Below are 17,218 nucleotides of genomic sequence, written 5' to 3'. Positions count from 1 at the left end.
TATATATATATCTATGTATCCTCAGTGTATATATATATATATCTATGTATCCCCAGTGTATATATATATCTATGTATCCTCAGTGTATATATATATATCTATGTATCCTCAGTGTATATATATATATATCTATGTATCCTCAGTGTATATATATATCTATGTATCCTCAGTGTATATATATATCTATGTATCCTCAGTGTATATATATATCTATGTATCCTCAGTGTATATATATAGCTATGTATCCTCAGTGTATATATATATCTATGTATCCTCAGTGTATATATATATCTAAGTATCCTCAGTGTATATATATATATATCAATGTATCCCCAGTGTATATATATATCTATGTACCCCCAGTGTATATATATATATCTATGTATCCTCAGTGTATATATATATCTATGTATCCTCAGTGTATATATATATCTATGTATCCTCAGTGTATATATATATATATATCTATGTATCCCCAGTGTATATATATATCTATGTATCCTCAGTGTATATATATATATATATCTATGTATCCTCAGTGTATATATATATATCTATGTATCCTCAGTGTATATATATATCTATGTATCCTCAGTGTATATATCTATCTATGTATCCTCAGTGTGTATATATATCTATGTATCCTCAGTGTATATATATAGCTATGTATCCTCAGTGTATATATATATCTATGTATCCCCAGTGTATATATATATCTATGTATCCCCAGTGTATATATATATCTATGTATCCTCAGTGTATATATATATATCTATGTATCCCCAGTGTATATATATATCTATATATCCTCAGTGTATATATATCTATGTATCCTCAGTGTATATATATATATATATATCTATGTATCCTCAGTGTATATATATATCTATGTATCCTCAGTGTATATATCTATCTATGTATCCTCAGTGTATATATATCTATGTATCCTCAGTGTATATATATCTATGTATCCTCAGTGTATATATATCTATGTATCCTCAGTGTATATATATCTATGTATCCTCAGTGTATATATATATATATCTATGTATCCTCAGTGTATATATCTATGTATCCTCAGTGTATATATATCTATATATCCTCAGTGTATATATATATATCTATGTATCCTCAGTGTATATATATATATCTATGTATCCTCTGTATATATATATATCTATGTGTCCCCAGTGTATATATATATCTATGTATCCCCAGTGTATATATATATATATATATATATATATATATCTATGTATCCCCAGTGTATATATCTCTATGTATCCTCAGTGTATATATCTATCTATGTACCCTCAGTGTGTATATATATCTATGTATCCTCAGTGTATATATATATATCTATGTATCCTCAGTGTATATATATAGCTATGTATCCTCAGTGTATATATATATCTATGTATCCCCAGTGTATATATATATATCTATGTATCCCCAGTGTATATATATATCTATGTATCCTCAGTGTATATATATCTATGTATCCTCAGTGTATATATATCTATGTATCCTCAGTGTATATATATATATATATCTATGTATCCTCAGTGTATATATCTATGTATCCTCAGTGTATATATATCTATATATCCTCAGTGTATATATATATATCTATGTATCCTCAGTGTATATATATATATCTATGTATCCTCTGTATATATATATCTATGTGTCCCCAGTGTATATATATATCTATGTATCCCCAGTGTATATATATCTATGTATCCTCAGTGTATATATATCTATGTATCCCCAATGTATATATCTATGTATCCCCAGTGTATATATATCTATGTATCCCCAGTGTATATATCTATCTATGTATCCCGTTAATATATATATCTATGTATCCTCAGTGTATATATATATCTATGTATCCTCAGTGTATATATATCTATGTATCCCGTTAATATATATATCTATGTATCCTCAGTGTATATATATATCTATGTATCCTCAGTGTATATATATATCTATGTATCCCCAGTGTATATATATCTATGTATCCCCAGTGTATATCTATGTATCCTCAGTGTATATATATATATCTATGTATCCTCAGTGTATATATATAGCTATGTATCCTCAGTGTATATATATATCTATGTATCCCCAGTGTATATATATATATCTATGTATCCCCAGTGTATATATATATCTATGTATCCTCAGTGTATATATATCTATGTATCCTCAGTGTATATATATCTATGTATCCTCAGTGTATATATATATATATATCTATGTATCCTCAGTGTATATATCTATGTATCCTCAGTGTATATATATCTATATATCCTCAGTGTATATATATATATCTATGTATCCTCTGTATATATATATCTATGTGTCCCCAGTGTATATATATATCTATGTATCCCCAGTGTATATATATATATCTATGTATCCTCAGTGTATATATATATATCTATGTATCCTCTGTATATATATATCTATGTGTCCCCAGTGTATATATATATCTATGTATCCCCAGTGTATATATATCTATGTATCCTCAGTGTATATATATCTATGTATCCCCAATGTATATATCTATGTATCCCCAGTGTATATATATCTATGTATCCCCAGTGTATATATCTATCTATGTATCCCGTTAATATATATATCTATGTATCCTCAGTGTATATATATATCTATGTATCCTCAGTGTATATATATCTATGTATCCCGTTAATATATATATCTATGTATCCTCAGTGTATATATATATCTATGTATCCTCAGTGTATATATATATCTATGTATCCCCAGTGTATATATATCTATGTATCCCCAGTGTATATCTATGTATCCTCAGTGTATATATATATATATATATATATATATATCTATGTATCCCGTTAATATATATATCTATGTATTCCCAGTGTATATATATATATATATATATATGTATCCTCAGTGTATATATATCTATGTATCCCCAGTGTATATATCTATGTATCCCGTTAATATATATATCTATGTATCCTCAGTGTATATATATATATATATCTATGTATTACCAGTGTGTATATATATATATATATATATATATATATATATATATATATATCCTCAGTGTATATATATCTATGTATCCCCAGTGTATATATCTATGTATCCCGTTAATATATATATCTATGTATCCTCAGTGTATATATAGCTATGTATCCTCAGTGTGTGTATATATATATATATATATATATATTAATTAGGGATGCATCGATATATCGGCGGAAAATAGCTATTTCGGGGAAATACTGAAACAACAAAAAATGTGCCGATAATGACCCACCTCCCCTGCCCGCCCACAGCACAAGTTACAGACCCTGCCAGTGTTCCGGTCACCGCTCCTCCGGTCCCGGCATCTACTGATATGGTCCATAGGCCATAGCAGTAGATGTGACCCCCGGCCGGAGGAGCGGTGACCGGATCACTGTGGGGGCAGCAGTACAGACATACAGCCTCCAGCCGTACACTGTATATGGCTGGAAGCTGTATGTCTGTGGGGTGGGGGGATGCTGCCTACTATTGTGGGGGAACTGCTGACCTAATGTGGGGGGGAGCTGCCTACAAATGTGGGGGGAGCTGCCTAATATTGTTGGGGGGAGCTGCCTAATATTGTGGGGGAACTGCCTACTATTGTGGGGGGGAGCTGCCCAATATTGTGGGGGGAGCTGCCTAATATTGTGGGGGGATGCTGCCTACTATTGTGGGGGAACTGCTGACCTAATGAGGGGGGGAGCTGCCTACAAATGTGGGGGGAGCTGCCTAATATTGTTGGGGGGAGCTGCCTAATATTGTGGGGGAACTGCCTACTATTGTGGGGGGGAGCTGCCTAATATTGTGGGGGGAGCTGCCTAATATTGTGGGGGAACTGCCTACTATTGTGGGGAACCTGCCTACTATTGTGGGGGAAATGCTGACCTAATGTGGGGGAGCTGCCTACTATTGTGGTGGAGCTGCCTACTATTGTGGGGGAAATGCTGATCTAATGTGGGGGAGCTGCCTACTATTGTGGGGGAAATGCTGATCTAATGTGGGGGAGCTGCCTACTATTGTGGGGGAGCTGCCTACTATTGTGGGGGAGCTGCCTACTATTGTGGGGGAAATGCTGACCTAATGTGGGGAAGCTGCCTACTATTGTGGGGGAAATGCTGACCTAATGTGGGGGAGCTGCCTACTATTGTGGGGGAAATGCTGACCTAATGTGGGGGAGCTGCCTACTATTGTGGGGGAAATGCTGACCTAATGTGGGGGAGCTGCCTACTATTGTGGGGGAAATGCTGACCTAATGTGGGGGAGCTGCCTACTATTGTGGTGGAGCTGCCTACTATTGTGGGGGAAATGCTGATCTAATGTGGGGGAAATGCTGACCTAATGTGGGGAAGCTGCCTACTATTGTGGGGGAAATGCTGATCTAATGTGGGGGAGCTGCCTACTATTGTGGGGGAGCTGCCTACTATTGTGGGGGAGCTGCCTACTATTGTGGGGGAAATGCTGACCTAATGTGGGGAAGCTGCCTACTATTGTGGGGGAAATGCTGACCTAATGTGGGGGAGCTGCCTACTATTGTGGGGGAAATGCTGACCTAATGTGGGGGAGCTGCCTACTATTGTGGGGGAAATGCTGACCTAATGTGGGGGAGCTGCCTACTATTGTGGGGGAAATGCTGACCTAATGTGGGGGAGCTGCCTACTATTGTGGGGGAAATGCTGACCTAATGTGGGGGAGCTGCCTACTATTGTGGGGGAGCTGCCTACTATTGTGGGGGAACTCCCGACCTAATGTAGGGGAGCTGGCAATCTAATGTGGGGGAATCTAATCTAATGAGCGGAGCGCTGCATTTTACCAGAAGACGGGGAGAAGTCATTTTCAGTTTCAGACGGACATTTATTTATTTATTTCGGTTTTGCTTCGGTTCTGAAATTTCCATTTCGGTGCACCTCTAATATATATATATATATATATCTATCTATGTATCCTCAGTGTATATATATCTATGTATCCCCAGTGTATATATATATATATCCTCAGTGTGTATATATCTATGTATCCCCAGTGTGTGTGTATGTGTGTGTATATATATATATATATATATATATCTATCTATGTATCCCCAGTTAATATATATATCTCTATATCTATGTATCCTCAGTGTATATATATATCTCTATATCTATATCTATGTATCCCCAGTTAATATATATATCTATGTATCCCCAGTGTATGTATATATATATATATATATATATATATATATCTATGTATCCCCAGTGTATGTATATGTATATATATATATCTATGTATCCCCAGTGTATATATATATATATATATATATATATATATATATGTATCCCCAGTGTATGTGTATATATATATATATATATATATATATATCTATCTATGTATCCCCAGTGTATGTATATATTTATATATATATCTATGTATCCCCAGTGTATGTATATATTTATATATATATATCTATGTATCCCCAGTGTATGTATATATATATATATATATATCTATCTATCTATGTATCCCCAGTGTATGTATATATATATATATATATATATATCTATCTATGTATCCCCAGTGTATGTATATATTTATATATATATCTATGTATCCCCAGTGTATGTATATATTTATATATATATCTATGTATCCCCAGTGTATGTATATATATATATATATATATATATCTATCTATCTATCTATGTATCCCCAGTGTATGTATATATTTATATATATATCTATGTATCCCCAGTGTATGTATATATTTATATATATATCTATGTATCCCCAGTGTATGTATATATATATATATATATATATATATATATATATATATCTATCTATCTATCTATCTATGTATCCCCAGTGTATGTATATATTTATATATATATCTATGTATCCCCAGTGTATGTATAATACCGCCCCCAGGAGGAGAGGATGGAGTGTGTGAGAATGATCTATGGAGGAGATGACGGGAAGACCATGGGGCAAACTGCACAGAGGAGGCTGTGGTACTCTGATGGGTGCCTCTAGCTGGGATACAGGATGAGATACCGTTGGGCTACATGGAGATACAATGGGGGGGGGGGGGGGAGGGGATGAAAAGTTTGGGCATTCCAGGTAAAAATTTGTATTAATGTGCATAAAGAAGCCAAGGAAAGATGGAAAAATCTCCAAAAAGGCATCAAATTACAGATTAGACATTCTTATAATATGTCAACAAAAGTTACATTTTATTTCCATCATTTACACTTTCACAATAACACACATCTTGTAAACGCTTTTTGTAGCCAGCCAAGAGTCTTCCAGTTCTTGTTTGAGGTATCTTTGCCCATTCTTCCTTACAAAAGTCTTCCAGTTCTTTGAGATTTCTGGGCTGTCTGTCACGCACTGCTCTTTTAAGGTCTATCCATAGATTTTCAATGATGTTGAGGTCAGGAGATGGTGAAGGCCATGACAAAACCTTCAGTTTAAGCCTCTTGATGTAATCCCCCGTGGATTTCGAGGTGTGTTTAGGATCATTATCCATTTGTAGAAGCCATCCTCTCTTTAACTTCAGCTTTTTCACAGATGGCATCAAGTTGGCATCCAAAATCTGCTGAAATTTTATAGAATCCATTTTTTTTGTCGGAAACAGACCGTGGGTATATGCTCTTGCCGCTAGGAGGCGCTGACACTAGGCAAACAAAAAAAGTTTGGCTCCTCCTGGCAGGATATACCCCGCCTACTGACCTGAGCCAATTTGTTTTATCTTAGTGTCCTAGGAGGCAAGACGCAGGTCTGGTCTTTTTGTTATTTTACAGTTTAGGGCCTGTTTTAGGTTCTTTTATTCCTTTTATTTTCTGTTTTCAGGTGGGGGTTCAGGAGCATGGCGCTACCTGTTCCCCCATATGCGGCTAAGGGGCACGGGACATAAAGACACAAATGCACCATTAACCCCTTCCCGCCAACGGCCAGCACTTGGGGTAGTACCTTGGGTCCTGGTCTGTAGCAGTATGACGTGATGCAGGAATCCATAAGTCTGGCTGAAGATGTCTTCGGGTGAGTATGTATATGGGGTAAGTATGTCCCCCCTCCTTAGTTTTTACTTAGGAGCCCCTTTATCTTGGGGGTCTCCTTGTGTAAGGACGGGACTCTTTAATAGGGGCTTTTTTTTTTTCTATTGTCAGTGCCGGGGCTCCGGGACAGTAGTTCCCTCTCCCTCCCCGGCACTGCTCCTCACTTCTGCGGGGCATTTCTTCGTCGGCCGCGGCTCTCGCAGCAGCTGCGCTGAGCTCGCGCGCCCGACAGTTTTTTGTTTTTTTTTTACTTTCACTTTGGAGCGCGGCGCTCGTCACGGCTGGCTTTTTTTTCTCTCTGGTGACATGCCGGTGCCTCAGAGGGTTAATTTTCTGGCGGATTTCGGTACTGAGCTTGTGTGTGGCTAAGCCCCGCCCTCCGCCAGCGATCTCCAATGGGCTTACAGCGCGTGAACTTAGAGATCACGGATAATCCTATCAGTTGGTGTGCGCGATTGGAGGTCAGGCTTATCCAATCAGGATTGGTGTAGGAGGGGCCTGCCCTGTGTGTAGCTGGCTCCTCCCCCCTCTTTCTCTCTCTGCTCCGTGCCTCACCCATTGCTCCTGGCTCTCTCAGCTCTTCTCAGACTGCAGCGGGACACAGACCTGGTGAGACTGCTCCAATTTTTTCCTTTCTGTATTTTTCAGTATATTTTCTGTATATTTCAGCTATGTCAGACCCTAGACCCGAACCACCTCCCCCAGACAGGCTACGGCACTGGTCACCTATTATGCATGTGTGGGATGCAAGTCCAAAATCCCTGGGGGTTCTACCGAATCCTCCTGCTCTGCCTGCTCCTCCAAGCTGACCTCGCCGTCAGGTTTCTGTGGCCCCTGAGGTTCTGGTGGAATGCGTGGGGCCCAGTCCTACTCCAGAATGGGTATCTTCCCTTACCCAGTCGATCTCTGATTTGGCTAGGGTCTCCAAGTCAGTGGTTTCTGCTTTGAAGCGGTCTTCCCTGCGGGATACCCATAGAGAATCGCGTTCTGTGTCCCCTGAACCACTATTCCTCCGCGCTTCCAAACGCTCTAAGTTGGTTACCTCTAGCTCTTCTCGTGAGTGCGCCCCAGGCGACCCTTCTATTCGCCGGTCTCGTTCTTCCTCTCCGGCTCACAGGCGGCACTCCCGCTCCAGGGGCCGTTCTCTGGGTTGGGGAGGTGTGTTTCGGGACCTGACGGTCCAGGGTCGCTGGTTTCCTCTGGAATCTCCTGGAGCTTCAGGCAATTTTTCTTTGCCTCATTCACTGGGAGGCTCTTCTGCAGGGTCGGCCGGTTCGTGTCCAGTCGGACAACGCGACGGCGGTTGCATACATCAATCACGCAGGTGGTACTCGGAATTGTGTAGCAATGGAGGCAGTCTCCAAGATTCTCCTCTGGGCCGAGGCTCGGGTTCTTGCTCTCTCGGCGATCCACATCCCAGGGGTGGACAATTGGGAGGTGGACTTTCTCAGCCACTCTTCAGCAGACCTAGGGGAGTGGTCTCTCCACCTGGAGGTGTTCTCAGAGATCTGCAACCTTTGGAGGACCCCGGATGTGGATCTCTTCGCATCTCGCCACAATGGTAAGGTCCCCTTCTTTGTAGAAAAGTCTCTGGATCCACTGGCCCTGGCGGTAGACGCTCTAGTCATCCCGTGGTCGTCTTTCCGTCTCCTTTACCTGTTTCCACCTCTTCCCCTCCTGCCCAGAGTTCTGAGGAACCTCAAGGCGGAGGGCGTTTCAGCCATTCTAGTGGCCCCAGACTGGCCCAGACACACTAATCCGGCTACTCGACGACGTACCACTGCATCTTCCGTGTCGGACCGATCTTTTTTCTCAGGGTCCTCTTTGCCACCCCAATTTACTGTCGCTGCATTTGACGACATGGCGGTTGAATCCACAGTATTGAGGGCAAGAGGTTTCTTTTCTGAGGTTATTCGTACCATGCTGCGGGCGCGGAAACCTTCTTCTGCCAGGATCTATTACCGCACCTGGAAGGCTTATTTTCGCTGGTGCGAAGCACAGGCGTTGTCTCCGGTGGTGTTTTCTTTTCCGCGCCTTCTCGCTTTTCTCCAGTCGGGGCTGGACCAACCCTTTACCCTCAGCTCGGTTAAGGGTCAGGTGTCTGCTCTTTCTATTCTTTTCCAACGTCAGTTGGCCTCTAATCCCCATGTCCTCAGGGTTTGGCCCACAAGGCTCCACCTTTCAGGTCCCCCACTCCTCCGTGGGACCTCAATCTTGTGCTTGGGGCTTTGATGGAGGCTCCGTTTGAACCACTTCTGGAGGCCTCTCTCCGTATCCTTTCGTGGAAGGTCGCCTTCCTCATTGCCATCACTTCTATTAGGCAGGTCTCTGAGTTGGCGTCTCTTTCCTGCCGTTCCCCTCTTTTGGTCCTTCATCAGGACTAGGTGGTTTTTCGCCCACCTCCTTTTTTGCCCAAAGTAGTTTCTTCTTTTCATGTGAACAAAGAGATTGTTCTTCCTTCTTTTTGTCCGTCCCCTTCAAATGCCAGGGAACGTTCTCTTCACACCTTTGATGTAGTACGGGCTGTCCGGACCTACCTTTCGGTCACCTCCTCTTTTCGGCAGGGTGATTCTTTTTTTGTGATTCCTGAGGGAAGTCGCAAGGGTCTTCCGGCTTCCAAGTCAACCATTTCTCGGTGGATTCGCTCGGCCATTTCAGAGTCTTACAGTCGCAAGGGCAAGATTCCTCCTTTTCGAGTGACTGCGCACTCCACGTGTTCTGTTGGAGCTTCTTGGGCTCTCCTTGCACACTTTCACCAAATTCTACCAAGTGCATACTTTTGCGTCGGCTGACGCCAGTTTGGGCCGCAAGGTGTTGCAGGCGGCAGTGGCTTCATCCTGGATTTTGAGTTGAGGGTTTTTTGTCTCCCCACCCCGGGGACTGCTTTCATACGTCCCACGGTCTGTGTCCCCCAATGGTTTCCGACCGAGAAAAAGTAGATTTTTTATGCTTACCATAAAATCTCTTTCTCTGAGGATCCATTGGGGGACACAGCGCCCACCCATGGTTTGGGTACCAGTTTTGTTTTGTTTTTTGTCGGAGGGGTAGTTCGTTTTTTTGTCTGTTTTCCTCGGACTTCTGCTGTTTTTTTTTCTTTTACTGTCGGTTGCCTCCTACTGCTTTGGGACTAAACTGATTAGCTCAGGTCAGTAGGCGGGGCCGAAACTTTTTTTGTTTGCCTAGTGTCAGCACCTCCGAGCGTCAAGAGCATATACCCACGGTCTGTGCCCCCCAATGGATCCTCCGAGAAAGAGATTTTACGGTAAGCATAAAAAAATCAACTTTTTCCTTCTACACAGATGCTCCCTGTGCCACTGGCTGCAATACAACCCCAAAGCATGATTGATCCACCCTCATGCTTAACAGTTGGACAGAGGTTCTTTTCATTAAATTCTGTTCCCCTTCTTCTCCAAACGTACCTTTGCTCATTCCAGCCAAAAAGTTCAATTTTAACCTCATCGGTCCACAGAACTTGTTTCCAAAATTCATCAGGCTTGTCTATATGTTAATTTGCCAAGTTGAAACGCTGATTTTTGTGGTGAGGACGTAGAAGAGGTTTTCTTCTGATGAGTCTTACATGAAGACCATATTTGTACAAGTATCTCTTTATATTGGAATAGTTTACCACAACTCCAGTGTCTGCCAGATCTTTCTGGAGGGATTGTGCAGTCAAACGTGGGTTTTGAATTGTTTTTCTCACAATCCTGCGAGCTGTTCTGTCTGATATTTTTCTTGGTCTTCCATATCTTGCTTTAACTTCCACTGTTCCTGATGACTGCCATTTCTTAATTACATTCTGAACAGAGAATATTGACATCTGAAAACTTTTTGCTATCTTCTTATATCCTTCTCCAGCTTTGTGAGCGTCAACTATTTTCAGTTTCAGATTTCTAGACAACTGCTTAGAAGAACCCATGGTGCTGATTGTTGGGGCAAGGTCAGATGAGTCTGGGCATTTAAAACCTTTGAGATTGACATCACCTGGTCTTCCCAGATGATGATTGAGAACAATCCATGACACTGGCAGATATCAGCTTTGCAAAGAGGGCAGTACATGCTATAAATTCTGCAGGTTGCCCAAACTTTTGCAGACGCGATTTTTTTGTTTTCTGTTATTTTGAAAGTGTAAATGATGGAAATAAAATGTAACTTCTGTTGACATATTATAAGAATGTCTAATCTGTAATTTGATGCCTTTTGGAGATTTTTCCATCTTTCCTTGGCTTCTTTATGTACATTGTCAGGCCCAAGGCCTGATTATTAAAATCCTATATGTGTATTATAAGTTATGACTGTGTGTGATGGATTGTCCAGGACATGGGTGAGAGGTCATTCGGACGGTGTGTCCTTTTGTGTATTGCATTTTATTGGGGGTCTGTCTGTTTGATTTCTCCTTTGAAGTCATGCACCCTGGTCCCATCATATAATCAAACAGATAAGGGGCCAGGAAGAGAGAAGACCCTCTGGTGGGATCAGAGGGGAGGGGGGAATGGAGTCCACCTCCCAAGAAAGCAGATATGATATTTAAACAATGCTAGACTCAAAGTTGGTGTTCAATGCTGTGCAACAAGCTGACAAGACCATCCTAAGAACAGCTGGAACTCACTCTCTTGGAACTGCTATACCATCATGCTGTAAGAACTTCATCTTTGTTTTCTGAACCTGCCTTGCTAAACTCATATATATTCTTATACCTGTATGTCATTTGTTTATTTTTATATATATATAGCACTGTGATACCTTTTATATATTGTTATACCTGTATGTATTTTTATATATTTAGCACTGTGATACCTTTTATCAGATTAAATGTTTAATTAATCAGCTCTGGTCTTTGATCTCTAAATATATGAGCTCACCTTTCTGAAGGCAGCTCTGGTAAAACATGTTTATCTAAGGGTTAATTTGGTGACTTGCTGGGACTAGTAGTGGATACCCAGAGGTCTGGCGGCTTTAACCCTTGCACCATCACACTCTCTCTAATGTCTTGGCTGGACCGATAGGGTGTGACCGTGAAACACATTAATACAAATTTTTACCTGGGGTGTCCAAACCTTTCATCCCCACTGTACGGTTGAGATACGTGGAGATACGGTTGGGATACATGGAGGCACATGGCAGGGTGATCAAACTGTTCTTATACCACAGCAGCGCGGTTTGTGAGGCAGAAGACTCACCCGTTGGTCACCAGGACCCCCGTGGGCTGCAGATCCCGGTTCAGCGCCTCCAGGGACCAACGGTAAAGATTCTGGGAGGATTTCTTGTTTGTGAGATCATGAACGAGGACGATACCTGCAAAATACTGAGAACAATGAGAAAAGACTAAATCCTGATCTACAAGGCGAAATAGTGACATGTCCTCCAGAGCTGCACTCACTATTCTGCTGTTACATGATGTTTTATCCTCCAGAGATGCACTCACTATTCTGCTGTTACATCAAGTCTTATCCTCCAGAGCTGCAATCACTATTCTGCTGTTACACCATGCCTTATCCTCCCAGTCACCTCCAGAGCTGCGCTCATTATTCTGCTGTTACGTGATGTTTTATCCTCCAGAGCTGAACTCACTATTCTGCTGTTACATCAGGTTTTATCCTCCAGAGCTGCGCTCACTATTCTGCTGTTACATGATGTTTTATCCTCCAGAGCTGAACTCACTATTCTGCTGTTACATCATGTCTTATCCTCCAGAGCAGCACTCACTATTCTGCTGGTATATCCTGTCTTATCCTCCGATCACCTCCAGAGCTGCGCTCACTATTCTGCAGTTAAATCATGTTGTATCCTCCAATCACCTTCAGAGCTGAACTCACTATTCTGCTGTTACATCATGTCTTATCCTCCAGTTCCCTCCAGAGCTGCACTCACTATTCTGCTGGTATATCCTGTCTTATCCTCCGATCACCAACAGAGCAGCGCTCATTATTCTGCAGTTACATCATGTCGTATCCTCCAATCACCTCCAGAGCTGCGCTCACTATTCTGCTGTTACATCATGTCTTATCCTCCAGAGCGGCGCTCCCTATTCTGCAGTTACATCATGTCGTATCCTCCAGAGCTGCGCTCACTATTCTGCAGTTACATAATGTTGTATCCTCCGATCACCTCCAGAGCTGCGCTCACTATTCTGCAGTTACATCATGTCGTATCCTCCGGTCACCTCCAGAGCTGCGCTCACTATTCTGCTGTTACATCATGTCTTATCCCACAGAGCTGCACTCACTATTCTGCTGTTACATCATGTCGTATCCTCCGGTCACCTCCAGAGCTGCGCTCCCTATTCTGCAGTTATATCATGTCTTATCCTCCAGAGCTGCGCTCACTATTCTGCAGTTACATCATGTCGTATCCTCCGGTCACCTCCAGAGCTGCGCTCCCTATTCTGCAGTTACATCATGTCTTATCCTCCAGAGCTGCGCTCACTATTCTGCAGTTACATCATGTCGTATCCTCCGGTCACCTCCAGAGCTGCGCTCACTATTCTGCAGTTACATCATGTTGTATCCTCCGGACACCTCCAGAGCTGCGCTCACTATTCTGCAGTTACATCATGTCGTATCCTCCAATCACCTCCAGAGCTGCGCTCACTAATCTGCTGTTACATCATGTCTTATCCTCCAGAGCTGCACTCACTATTCTGCTGTTACATCATGTCGTATCCTCCGGTCACCTCCAGAGCTGCGCTCCCTATTCTGCAGTTATATCATGTCTTATCCTCCAGAGCTGCGCTCACTATTCTGCAGTTACATCATGTCGTATCCTCCGGTCACCTCCAGAGCTGCGCTCCCTATTCTGCAGTTACATCATGTCTTATCCTCCAGAGCTGCGCTCACTATTCTGCAGTTACATCATGTCGTATCCTCCGGTCACCTCCAGAGCTGCGCTCACTATTCTGCAGTTACATCATGTCGTATCCTCCGGACACCTCCAGAGCTGTGCTCACTATTCTGCAGTTACATCATGTTGTATCCTCCGATCACCTCCAGAGCTGCGCTCACTATTCTGCAGTTACATCATGTCGTATCCTCCGATCACCTCCAGAGCTGCGCTCACTATTCTGCAGTTACATCATGTCGTATCCTCCGGTCACCTCCAGAGCTGCGCTCACTATTCTGCAGTTACATCATGTCTTATCCTCCAGAGCTGCGCTCACTATTCTGCAGTTACATCATGTTGTATCCTCCGATCACCTCCAGAGCTGCGCTCACTATTCTGCAGTTACATCATGTTGTATCCTCCGGTCACCTCCAGAGCGGCGCTCCCTATTCTGCAGTTACATCCTGTCTTATCCTCCAGAGCTGCGCTCACTATTCTGCAGTTACATCATGTCATATCCTCCGGTCACCTCCAGAGCTGCGCTCACTATTCTGCAGTTACATCATGTTGTATCCTCCGATCACCTCCAGAGCTGCGCTCACTATTCTGCAGTTACATCATGTCATATCCTCCGGTCACCTCCAGAGCTGCGCTCACTATTCTGCAGTTACATCATGTCGTATCCTCCGATCACCTCCAGAGCTGCGCTCACTATTCTGCAGTTACATCATGTCTTATCCTCCAGAGCTGCGCTCACTATTCTGCAGTTACATCATGTTGTATCCTCCGATCACCTCCAGAGCTGCGCTCACTATTCTGCAGTTACATCATGGTGTATCCTCCGGTCACCTCCAGAGCGGCGCTCCCTATTCTGCAGTTACATCCTGTCTTATCCTCCAGAGCTGCGCTCACTATTCTGCAGTTACATCATGTTGTATCCTCCGATCACCTCCAGAGCTGCATTCACTATTCTGCAGTTACATCATGTCATATCCTCCGGTCACCTCCAGAGCTGCGCTCACTATTCTGCAGTTACATCATGTCGTATCCTCCGATCACCTCCAGAGCTGCGCTCACTATTCTGCAGTTACATCATGTCTTATCCTCCAGAGCTGCGCTCACTATTCTGCAGTTACATCATGTTGTATCCTCCGATCACCTCCAGAGCTGCGCTCACTATTCTGCAGTTACATCATGTTGTATCCTCCGGTCACCTCCAGAGCGGCGCTCCCTATTCTGCAGTTACATCCTGTCTTATCCTCCAGAGCTGCGCTCACTATTCTGCAGTTACATCATGTTGTATCCTCCGGTCACCTCCAGAGCTGCGCTCACTATTCTGCAGTTACATCATGTTGTATCCTCCGATCACCTCCAGAGCTGCGCTCACTATTCTGCAGTTACATCATGTCATATCCTCCGGTCACCTCCAGAGCTGCGCTCACTATTCTGCAGTTACATCATGTCGTATCCTCCGATCACCTCCAGAGCTGCGCTCACTATTCTGCAGTTACATCATGTCTTATCCTCCAGAGCTGCGCTCACTATTCTGCAGTTACATCATGTTGTATCCTCCGATCACCTCCAGAGCTGCGCTCACTATTCTGCAGTTACATCATGTTGTATCCTCCGGTCACCTCCAGAGCGGCGCTCCCTATTCTGCAGTTACATCCTGTCTTATCCTCCAGAGCTGCGCTCACTATTCTGCAGTTACATCATGTTGTATCCTCCGATCACCTCCAGAGCTGCGCTCACTATTCTGCAGTTACATCATGTTGTATCCTCCGGTCACCTCCAGAGCGGCGCTCCCTATTCTGCAGTTACATCCTGTCTTATCCTCCAGAGCTGCGCTCACTATTCTGCAGTTACATCATGTTGTATCCTCCGGTCACCTCCAGAGCTGCGCTCACTATTCTGCAGTTACATCATGTTGTATCCTCCGGTCACCTCCAGAGCGGCGCTCCCTATTCTGCAGTTACATCCTGTCTTATCCTCCAGAGCTGCGCTCACTATTCTGCAGTTACATCATGTTGTATCCTCCGATCACCTCCAGAGCTGCGCTCACTATTCTGCAGTTACATCATGTTGTATCCTCCAATCACCTCCAGAGCTGCGCTCACTATTCTGCAGTTACATCATGTCATATCCTCCGGTCACCTCCAGAGCTGCGCTCACTATTCTGCAGTTACATCATGTTGTATCCTCCGATCACCTCCAGAGCTGCGCTCACTCTTCTGCAGTTACATCATGTCATATCCTCCGGTCACATCCAGAGCTGCGCTCACTATTCTGCAGTTACATCATGTTGTATCCTCCGATCACCTCCAGAGCGGCGCTCCATATTCTGCAGTTACATCCTGTCTTATCCTCCAGAGCTGCGCTCACTATTCTGCAGTTACATCATGTCGTATCCTCCGGTCACCTCCAGAGTGGCGCTCCCTATTCTGCAGTTACATCCTGTCTTATCCTCCAGAGCTTCGCTCACTATTCTGCAGTTACATAATGTCGTATCCTCCGATCACCTCCAGAGCTGCGCTCACTATTCTGCAGTTACATCATGTTGTATCCTCCGATCACCTCCAGAGCTGCGCTCACTATTCTGCAGTTACATCATGTTGTATCCTCCGGTCACCTCCAGAGCTGCGCTCACTATTCTGCAGTTACATCATGTTGTATCCTCCGATCACCTCCAGAGCTGCGCTCACTATTCTGCAGTTACATCATGTTGTATCCTCCGGTCACCTCCAGAGCGGCGCTCCCTATTCTGCAGTTACATCCTGTCTTATCCTCCAGAGCTGCGCTCACTATTCTGCAGTTACATCATGTTGTATCCTCCGATCACCTCCAGAGCTGCGCTCACTATTCTGCAGTTACATCATGTTGTATCCTCCAATCACCTCCAGAGCTGCGCTCACTATTCTGCAGTTACATCATGTCATATCCTCCGGTCACCTCCAGAGCTGCGCTCACTATTCTGCAGTTACATCATGTTGTATCCTCCGATCACCTCCAGAGCTGCGCTCACTATTCTGCAGTTACATCATGTTGTATCCTCCAATCACCTCCAGAGCTGCGCTCACTATTCTGCAGTTACATCATGTCATATCCTCCGGTCACCTCCAGAGCTGCGCTCACTATTCTGCAGTTACATCATGTTGTATCCTCCGATCACCTCCAGAGCTGCGCTCACTCTTCTGCAGTTACATCATGTCATATCCTCCGATCACCTCCAGAGCTGCGCTCACTATTCTGCAGTTACATCATGTTGTATCCTCCGATCACCTCCAGAGCTGCGCTCACTATTC

The 17,218-nt window shown here is 43.3% G+C and overlaps 1 protein-coding gene across 1 annotated transcript in view; it reads right to left on the bottom strand.

The window, feature by feature from the left end:
* The window catches only part of RABL3 (RAB, member of RAS oncogene family like 3), a 32,822-nt gene that overhangs the window by 14,325 nt on the left and 1,279 nt on the right, over positions 1-17,218 (bottom strand). Inside the window, exon 4 of the mRNA XM_056554349.1 lies at positions 12,278-12,392. Coding sequence (XP_056410324.1) covers positions 12,278-12,392 — 115 coding nt within the window. The remainder of the gene's footprint in view (positions 1-12,277; positions 12,393-17,218) is intronic.

The sequence above is a fragment of the Hyla sarda genome, unplaced genomic scaffold (genome assembly GCF_029499605.1).
Source record: "Hyla sarda isolate aHylSar1 unplaced genomic scaffold, aHylSar1.hap1 scaffold_68, whole genome shotgun sequence".
NCBI lineage: Eukaryota > Metazoa > Chordata > Amphibia > Anura > Hylidae > Hyla > Hyla sarda.
The sequence above is the reverse complement of the archived record's forward strand: the minus strand, read 5'-3'. Positions and strand labels throughout refer to the sequence as shown.